Source organism: Miniopterus natalensis, chromosome 7, assembly GCF_054644295.1.
Source record: "Miniopterus natalensis isolate mMinNat1 chromosome 7, mMinNat1.hap1, whole genome shotgun sequence".
Lineage (NCBI taxonomy): Eukaryota > Metazoa > Chordata > Mammalia > Chiroptera > Miniopteridae > Miniopterus > Miniopterus natalensis.
The window spans coordinates 50,054,494-50,064,902 of NC_142087.1; the positions used below are offsets into that span (position 1 = coordinate 50,054,494).

The 10,409-nt window shown below is 43.0% G+C and overlaps 1 protein-coding gene across 4 annotated transcripts in view; it reads right to left on the reverse strand.

Annotated features, from left to right (window-relative positions):
* Nucleotides 1-10,185, reverse strand: part of B4GALT6 (beta-1,4-galactosyltransferase 6) — a 53,540-nt gene extending 43,355 nt beyond the window's left edge. Inside the window, exon 1 of one of the 4 annotated variants that reach the window (XM_016195925.2) lies at nucleotides 9,952-10,185. In XM_016195925.2, coding sequence (XP_016051411.1) covers nucleotides 9,952-10,066 — 115 coding nt within the window. In that variant the 5' untranslated portion in view covers nucleotides 10,067-10,185. The remainder of the gene's footprint in view (nucleotides 1-9,951) is intronic. The other 3 variants (XM_016195926.2, XM_087819032.1, XM_016195927.2) reach the window with 3 other exon arrangements.
* Nucleotides 10,186-10,409: the final 224 nt, after the last annotated feature.

A 10,409-nucleotide genomic window follows, 5' to 3' on the forward strand; every position in this document is an offset into this window, starting at 1 on the left:
TTCTTTTGAGTTGTACAATTTGTTGGAGTATAACTGTTCATAGTAGTCTCTCCTTGTGAGCCTTTGTATTTCTTTGGCATCAGCTGTAATTTCTCCTCTTTCAAGACTGATTTTATTTACTTGAGCCCTCTCTCTTTCTGTCTTGGTAAATCTAGCTAAAGGTCTGTCAATTTTGTTTATCTTTTCAAGGAACATCCTCTAAGCTACCTTTCTTATTTTAACTGAGGATGGTTTTAACTGTAGCTTAAACCAAACTCTGCTTAGTTCTGCTATGATGAAAACCAAATATGCCCATGATACGTAACAAATCAAGTTGGCCCAATATAGGACTTACATGGTAGAGAAAAGATAAAATTTGGGGTGCTACTTGAAATTCTCCAGTGGTCCCAAGACATGAGGTAAAAATACCTAGTAATAATTGGAACTCCTAATTTTGCAAGGGCATGTCATGGCATTCTAGGCATCCTCAGAAAATCTACCTATTATTTTCATGTCTTTTTATCCTGACAAAAGACAGAAATGGAAAGAAAAGGTCTTTTAAATATTAAATCACCATGTCCTCCAAAAATTTAAAATAAATAAATAAATAAATAGATTCAGAGAGGGAAAAAGAAGAATGAAAGAAATGACATGGACAGGCTGTTCTGATTAAACTGGTAAACTGCAGTCTGAGGCAGTGGTGACAACAGTGAGCTTAGTAAAGAGGCCAGGAAAACTGACCACAAGGAGAATACTGTAAACACACAAAGCCTCAGAGGCTCTCAATGCTCTAAGGACTCCCAAACATGACCTAGGAAATCCAAGCTCTAGAAAAATCACTGCAACGCACCTCCTTCCTCTCGGCTCAGTTCACAGCAGCTCCCCACCCACCTCCACATTTTTTCTTAGGTTAAGACAAACATGAAAGGCAGCCCTGAAAGGGAAAACAAGTCACAGAAGGAAGTGTGGGTGGAAGAAGGGACAGGTGGAAGAGCAGGTCTGCCTTTGGCTGGGTGAGCAAGACTGCTACAGAGCAGAACACAGCACAAAGTAACTGGGCTTAGAGGGCTATCAGAAGCCTGTCCGGTCTCCCAAGCAAGGCACCTTCTCCTGCCTTAAGAGGTCTGAAACCCTCCACTTGAAAGCATAAAATGAAAGGAGAGCTTATAAGTCTACTTATTTCATTGTTTACAGCTCAATTAGAGTGATTTGGTTTGGTTTCTTTACAACGAACCAAAAATCTTCCTCGTTGTAATTACCCTCACTGCTATCTGAAGCTATCCAAAACAAGTTTCATCTCTCTTTTATATGGTATCCCTTTAAGCTGAAGAAGAGAGGGCTCCTATTTCCCCCAAATCTTCCATTTTCTAGGGCAACAATAATCAGTTCCTTCAACTGAGGCACAGTGGACAGAGTTAGATATCCCAAGGTGTACATTTCAGCTCTTCCAACAGCAATGTGAGACTCTGGGCAAATGACTATCTTTGGAAGCCTGTCTTCCCTTCTCTTTCTTTACAACGAGGCTATCCTACTAGTGTGGGGTTGGGAGTATGACAGGGACCCCTCCACGGACAAAGCAGTGGGCTAACTTTGGGATCTGGTTCCTCAGGCTTCTTTGCACACAGCTTTGGCTCCAGAAACACAGGCCTCTGTGTCCAAGATTCTCATGGCCCTGGGCCCTTGGTCACAGGAGTAAATAAATATAGGGGCTGTGGTGGGGAGGGGAGTAGCAACACCTACAATCACTAAAGCCACAGTACAAGTGCCTTCAGAAACCTTCTAATACATCCAATACTAAGCAGGCTGCTCTCAGGATGGGTTAGAAAATTACCCACCCTTGATAACAGTCTAGAGGAAAATGCCTTCTGTGCCCAACCAAATTCCAAACAGTGTTTGGAATATCTACCATATACAGAGACTACAAATCTAGATTAGGAGTTTTTCTTTTAAAACTATCCACAGACAGGGCTATTTTTACCTTTGATAAACATTAGAAGGCAGTAATGATGAACACTGTTGAAGAATAAAATCATCACTATATCATCCTGCCACATTGTTTAACAGACCTCAAATTTACTCATAAAAGAGTAACGTGAAGAATGGTGTTTAGCACTGTCAGAGTTCAATGAATCAACTTTCCCTTCAAAACTACCTCATTTCCCAGAAGGCCCTAGGATTTAGATCCGCTAACGCTGAAACAATAGAGCTGAGTTACATACACTGCTCAAAAACGGCAAGCTGACTGTGGCAGACAATCTCTCGGAACTCCTCCCCATGTCCTGGAGTGTGGACTGGACCTAGTGACTCTTTGCTGAAAACAAAAATATGGCAAAGAAAATATGGAGAGGCCCATGTGTCAAGGAACTGAGTGAGGCCTCCAGCCAACAACCTGCACACCTTCAAGTCCACGCGGGTGAACTTGGAAGCAGATCCTCCACCAATGGAGCCGTCACCCACAGCCCTGACCACAGCCCCGACCAACACCTCATAGCCTAGTAAGGGGCCCTGAACCAGGGGCAACCAGCCAAACCATGTCCAAGTTCCTGACCTGCATAAACTCTGAGATGATATGTGTGTTGTTTTAAGCCCCTACATTTTGGGGTAATCTGCTGGAAAGCAAGAGAGAGCTAATACACTGGCCAATCCTGGCATTTTCTCCACTGTTCCTAATGCCCTCCATATTCCCCCAAGGCGTCTTGAACATCCAACGCCACAAAGGCACTGAGGAGTCGGCTGGCGAGAGAACGAACTGGAGCTGCCATACCAAGAGAAGTGATTTAATCAGGAACGTTCAGTCAACAATTCTTTTTTTTTTTCCCCTTTACATTCTCACCCAAGAATATATTCTTATTGATTTTTGGAGAGAGAGGAAGGAAGAGAGAGAAACATCGATCAGTTACCCCCCATACATGCCCCAACCAGGGATTGAACCCGCAACCTAGGTATGTGCCCTGACTGGGAATCGAATCCACCACCTTTTGGTGCACGGGGTGATGACGCTCTAACGGAGCGACCCAACCAGGGCAACAGTTCTTTACCAAGCCTCTAGTATGTGTCAAGGCAGGAACCAAATCTCTTCACCTCGTCTAGGCAACAGTTTACTCCATGCTGGGATTGTTCACAAAAACAGAGCCCCTCGTTCTAAACAGGTAACTCAGTTACCCACATCATCGGATAGGAACTCCCTCAACTTCCCTCTCCACGTGCATCCAATTTTTGCCATCACAAACACCTTTATCTCCTCCCCTCTCCCATCTCCAAAGTTAACCTATCTATGCACTGATCCTGCTCCCTCCTCCTGGTCTCCCTGATTCCAATCTTGTTCCCTTTAGCACATTCATACCAGTGCAGCCTAAATATTTCTAAAATGCAAATCTGATCATGTCACTCTCCTACTTAAAATTCAAGCTCAATGGTTTGACACTGTCCTTAGGCTGAAGTCCAAGTTCTCAAACCCAGCTTACAAGAATTTGTATGAATGGATTCCTATTTATCTCTCTGGCTTCAGCCCACGCTCCCCCCTGTGGCTCTATGCTTTAGCCCTGTCCCCCCCCCCCTTTTTTTTTTAACTTTCCATTTCTCTCTCACCTCTTAGCCTTCAAATACTCCATTCCTGCCCAACCCTTTAATTACCTAACTAGAGCTTCTGACTTCAGCTTAATCTTCCTCTTCTCCCTAATTCCTAAACTACTTTAGTGTTCCCGGCTGCAAACTGGTACATCTATAACTGTACTTCACACTCTACTCTAGAATAGGTACCCGTCAAGTTTGTGAATTTCCCACTGGCTACATGCTCTATGAGAACAGGGGCCATGTAGATCCTGTTCAATGCTGAACCACAGTTCCTTGTACAGACACACATTTGCTGCATGAATAAGTAAAAATGAAGTCTTCCTAGATCATGTCGTAATATGTTCCCTTTCTCAAATATTCACACCTCACCTTTACTCCCTAAGCCTCCACATAAGCTCAGATCTTCCCCTCTTGTAAAGTTCCTCTGACCCTATACCCTTTTACTCAGCCCCTGCCTTCCACTAAATGAGTCACTTTCACTCCACCTCTAATTTACTACCCAACTCAAGGCAACTAGTCGGAGCCCCATGACACCACAAGAACTGCTGTTGCAGTGGCTGTCATAGGTCTCCTACTTACCAAGTCGACAATTCTCCTTCCAGACGTCACCCCACTGAACTTTACCCCACTGCAATACTGGCCTTGCTGAGCATCATTTTAATTAATTAATTAATTTATTTTCACAAAGAACTCTCTTCAGTTTCATGATCTCTCTCCCTTTATTTTCCTGCTCCTATTTCTCCCCTGTTCTAAGCTGTTGGACCTCATCTGTGGCTACCTTCTCTTCAGCCTCCACAAGCTCTTCTTAGGCAGCCAGTCATCTAAACTGTCCAGGGTGTCAACCTCACTGACTCCCATTTGGGATTGGGGAGTAAAAAGGGTAGCAGAGTCTCCTGGGAAACTTTTCAAACTACACGTGGATCTTCTTCATATTCCAATTTAGCCCCCATATTTCCCATTTAAGAGTAACTAACCCTGGGAGTCACTTCTGCTTGTTGGAGTTAGTTTTACTACTCAAGTGTGTCAGGTGAGAAATAGATAAGTATCACTCACCTTTGTGCTGAAGACACCCAAATCTCTCTCCTGTTACACATTTCTCCTGGGCTCTAAGCTCTTATTTCCACCTGCCTACCTACTGACAAGTTCTTCCTAGATATCCTACAGGCATCCCAATTCAATTTCTCTAAAACCAAAATAGCCCCCTTACAGCATGTGCCTTTCTTTATTCCCTTTATTACCAACAGCCTGGTTACCTAAGCTAGAATGCCAGCATTGTCTTAAAGCATCTCCCTTTCCTTCAATCCAACTATTCACATCTTCTCACCTCTGCCCTGATCCAGTTATCATCAGGTTCTAATCTTCTATTGACTGAGCTACTGAAATAACTTCCTCCCTGCCACTGGTTCAGTCCTCCATAATCCATACTCCAAGATAGAAGAATTGCTCTAAAACAGAGGACTGGCCCTGGCCGGTGTGGTTCAGTTGGTTGGGCACTGTTCCGAGTACCAAAAGGTTGTCGGTTCCATTTTTGGTCGCTCTCATGTCAAAGTTTCTCTTTCTCTCTCTCCCTCTCCCTTCCTCTCTCTCGAAAAATCAATAAAAATATTTTTAAATAAAATAAAAAACTAAAACAGAGGACTGCATCATTCCCCTTTTCCAAACTTCTGGTGTTTCCTACGACTCACAAGACAAAAAATTTTGCATGGGATGCATGGCTAGTTAGAAAGGCCCAGAGGAAAGAAATGACCAACACAGTGGCTTAAATCAAAAGAACCCCTTACGGTGATTACCAGAAGGGGAGGAGTAAGGGGAGGTAGAGGAAGGTAAAAGGGGGATAAATGGTGATGGAAGGACACTTGACTTGGGGCAGTGAACACACAATATACAGATGGAAGGACACTTGACTTGGGGTAGTGAACATACAATATACAGATGATGTACTGTAGAACTGTATACCTGAAATTGTATAATTTTGTTAGCCAGTGTCACCCCAATAAATTCAATTTAAAAAAAGAACCCCTGAAAGGTGCCACCTAGATGAGAGCACTTGGTGAGGGGAAAACTAAAAGGATCTTTGAAACACAAAGCAGATAACAGATCAAAAGGAACACAACCAGGCTCACCCAGCCAGGGCCAAGAGGCTAAAGGGCTGCGGTAGGAAAGCTGCAGGGCAACCTGCGAACTTCTGCGCTCATCAAGAAAAACCCAGCCAAAGGTCAGGAGGGGCTTTGAGCAAGAACCTAACTAAGCCACCCACTTCCACAACACAGATACTTGCACATATACCCCAAAATCCTGACCACCCATCACCAACTCCACCAATCCCCGCAAGGCACAAACCCCCTTGAGGCCCAAATAACAAAGCACTTGGACAAGAGATTCCTTCAAAGGGCCCACGGGAATTCAGACTCGAGTGGCCCAACCAGATTCCACCTTTACTCAAAGAATAAAGCAGCCTGTCAGCTGTCTAAGACTCTGGTGAGTCAAAGGAACAGTGAAATCCCCACTTCCAGGGGAGTCATACAATCTTCCCCATGATTAGAGGCACATAAACTTCTTTCTTAATCACAGACAGCTTCAAGAAAGTTGCGTGAGCCAAGACCAGTTTTTCTCTGCCAGGAATTTTAGGGACCTCAAGCGCCAGAACACCAAACACTAGGCTAGGCAGGAGATCCCCGAGACTTTTCCCAGTCTGGCCACCTACCACCCCACACCGGAAGTGGTAGCCAGATGGAAATACTCCTGTTTTCTGGAACCCCATGCTGTTCCCTCTGACTAGAATTCCTTACTCCAGATAAATCCTATCTATCCTCAAGGACTCACTGCAACCACCACCTCCTCTGGAAATCCTTAACCAGCCCTCAACACCTCCCCCACTGCCCCCCTCTCCCCCCCACATGCTTTTCAAGGACTTGCTTCAGCTCTTTCGTGGTGCTCATCCCATAGTGTGAGGGAGGAAGTAACTGCGTGTTAAGTCATCTCTCTTCCATGCCTCAAACAATGTCTAGCCTATCTGAGGTTCTCTACTCATGTTGCTGAAGGAATCTGCAAGTCAGCTCACCTCCTCCTATAACACTACAGCCGGAAAATGACTACGTTGTGGTGGAAGTTATACTGGAAACTGCTTTCATACTAAATGGAATTCCATTCTCAACCCAGCCAGTTTCCCTGGAATGAAACAGCACTCACCTTTCTGCAAGCATGCACAGAGGTAGAAACTGAGGGAGAACCAATTCTTGGCTCCTGCCTCTACTAGGTGGGCTAGGGCAACTTGTCCATGGGCTTTCGTGGGGGGTATCTAAACACCAAGTTTCCTCACTACTCAAGTTCATAATATAAAGACTATTCATGTTTCCTGCATGATTCAGAACTTTGAGAAAAATGTTTCAAATCATTCTTAAAATAAAATAATGAGCTTTGAGTTTGATGGAACTCATTGCAGATTAAGACCCAAACAGCCAAAAAATTGTTGAGCAACATGGGAAAACATTAGAAGCTAAACAGATTATGCTGCCTACAAGTGTGGTACTATCTGCTCATAAACAGGGGTGAGGGGAGGGGGGGAAGAACACAGGTGACAGAGACTAAGAAAGAGCAGCTAAAATGATAGGACGCCTGGGGTAGGCACACGGAAAAGCAGGTCTCTGGACGGAAAAGGTAGGGAAATACAATCCACGTCTACTAAACAGCGTGATGTGGACAAGATTAATACAAACTTTTAAACAGAGGAGATGCAAAACATTTATTTAAATTCATAAAAAGTGCTCTCTTATACAACGCATACTTTAGTCATAAGAAAATTTTGCCTCAAGATGCAATTCAGGTTAAAATATGAATTATTTAAAAAAGATTCCAGGTGCCTATAATGTAAACTAGTTTATAAGAACCTAATTAGTTTTGAGTCCGTCACATTAATAAGAAATCTACGATGAAATGGAAAGTATGCATAAAGCATTTCTGCAGCATACCAAATTACCATGGTTGTTTTGAAATTCAGATTCTGCAACTGATTGTTGCATTGTGAGCGGAACTAGCCACGATTTTCATGGAATATTATTTTTACTTGAAAGAACTGACGGTTAGTTAGCCTTCTGTATTTGACCTGCATTTTCCCAAAAATGAACAAAGTGAACCTGACACTTCAAGAAAAACTGACAATACCTGTTGCCAATTATGAAATTCAAGCTTTCAAGCAAAAATGTGAATTCTGGAAAACTGTTTCCCAATACTTAAAAGATAAATAAGGAGGCTTTTTTCCCTACTAAATAATACTGGGTTCAGGAAATGGATTCCATTTAGCACACTGATAGAACTTTGTAAGTGCTGCTTTTCATTCTTGCTACTTTTTAATCAATTTTTTAAAGTTATAAATTCTAAGACCCATCAAAACAGTAGTTTAAAGTGTGTGAACCTAAGAAAATTGCCAAAATTTTAATGACGTATCAGTGATCTATGGCAAACATTAAGCATAAATAAGAAAAATTTATTAGTCTTTCACTTCAACTGGATTTTAAGAATCTACATATTAACTCACTAACAAAAAATGGGTGACTATCAAGTACCAGCTGGAACTCTGATTTCCTTTGGTTAGCTTTCTGAGTAACATAACTCTAACATGTTACTCAAAACACCAAGAAAATAAGAAAATGGTTATCTAAGTATATAAAAAAAATTTTTCTCCAAAATCTCTGTTAAGTGTCTAATAAAATAACATCCCCCAAAGATGTCCAATCCTTAAAGAGCTACATGAGAAAATTTTTAAAAGTACTAGAATAAGGAGTTAATTTCTAATACTTCCAAAATGCAGAGGATCTTAAGAAAAGCCTGCTGAATATTTTAGCTAACTACTTTCAAATCCACTAAGCTATCACTGTCATTTCTTCTACAGGCTCCAAGGAGTGTCTTAATTAACCTAAAGAAAAGCTGCGTTATAGGGAAATAATATGTTAACATATTAATACTTCTTCAACTTTAACCTCAAACTTCTATTTTGGGATAAGTCAAGGTTTCAACAATTTGTGTCTTCTCAAGCATCTTCTGAGCTTATATCTTCACTGAATCCGAAACTTAACCAAGAAAAAAGTCAAGTTGTACACCCGAAACTAATATAATATCGTATTTTAACTACTTTAGTAAAAAAATAAAATAATAAGATATAAAAAATTAATTCAGTCCATTTTTTTACTTTGAGAAGTACTGAAATAAATTAAAATGCCAACTTGTTCAAGAGTTTAAAAAGTATTTCACTTAAAAAAAGGAAAAGTCTCATGGTAATTTTATGAAATTAAACTATCTCAATGAGGTTTGCTTCTCCCTCCAACCCTGCCCCACAATTCATTACAATAATCTATAGCCACACAAGACAATGCCCTGATAATAACTCCATCTCAAAATTCTGCAGGTGTTTTTACTCTGTAAGAGGCCATACATTTTTAGCTAAATCAAAGGCAGAAATGACACTGGCTTAAAAGGCCCTTAGTGTCTAACAAGAAATGAAAAGAGATGCCACACTGGTACTAAGCAATATAACATTAAATACATAACAACCAGGGGAAACTCAGAAAAGTTTTGGAAACACAGTGTGTCTTAACAATCATCTGAAGTCGGTATTTCTCATTCATTAGAATGCCACACTGGCACATCTTTTCAACCAAAGGGGGATGAGGAATTAGAGTATTTAATAAAGAAGCCAATTCAAGCAGATTATACAAAAGTGTATTTTAGCCCAAAGGCCAAAAGATGATAAATAGGTTAAAATGTTAAACTACTAACTTGCATAATTGTTATTTTAATTATTATTTTATCTCAGAAGTCATCCTAACAGGTAGGAGAGGGTACCCATCCTTGAAAAGCAGACTAAATAATGCAGCATTTTTTTTTATACAAGACAACCCATGGCCTAAAAATTTCTAAAGTATGGCACAAATGTTCACTGACCCCATTCTTATAAAGTGACCTAGAACACTAGAACACCTACATTCTTGAACTCAATCACATTTCCTGCCCTTGGTTTCTCTATCACATTTTTACAGCCTGATGTTATACACGAGGGTGTTTGAATCAAACTACGATGAAGCCCTGCGCTTAAGCCTAAGGGCTTGATGTTACACGGATAAAGCTGTCATGAACACGCAAGAAAGAGACCGGGGGCATCCAGGCCATCACCCCTTAATTTTGCTATGTCCATTTAATGCAGTCTTTAGGTAATTTAAACGTGCATTAACAAAACTCACATACCGAAGCTATGCCCCGAGGCAGTTTGACACACGTGAAACAGCATTTCAAATAAAAACACTTTCTGCCGGGCCTCTGCTTATACCGCTTCCAAATCCCCTAAGTAACAGCCCGCGTCTCCTCCAGCGGGAACCGCGGGAGGCGAGGGCGTGTCGCGGTGCTTACCGATGCCCGGAGCCACATAGATGAAGTAGAGACAGGACGAGGACAGCGAGAAGAAGAAGAGGAAGGCGAGGAGGGAGCGATTGGAGACCCGCATCACGCGCCGCAGCACAGACATCTTCCTCTTCCCGGCCGGCAGCTCGGGCTGCGCTCTCGGGCCGGACTGGGCACCGTCCAGGCCCTAAACTTCCATGAACGTGCCAAGAACTCGGAGCCCGCGAGGGGGTCTGCGCGGGGCGCCCCGGGGGCGAGGGCCCGGGAGGGAAGCCGGGGAGGGAGGGGGCGGACGGAATGAATGGGAGGCCCGAAGGCCGGGGGAGGGGAGGCGCGGGAGGGCGGCGGGGGCAGAGGGGCCGCAGGGACCGGCGGAGGCCGGGGACGCACGCCTTAAGCGCTCGGCAGAGGCGGCCGCCGGGACCCCAGGCGGGGAGAGGCGCGGGCTGCGCCCCGCGGCGCCCCTG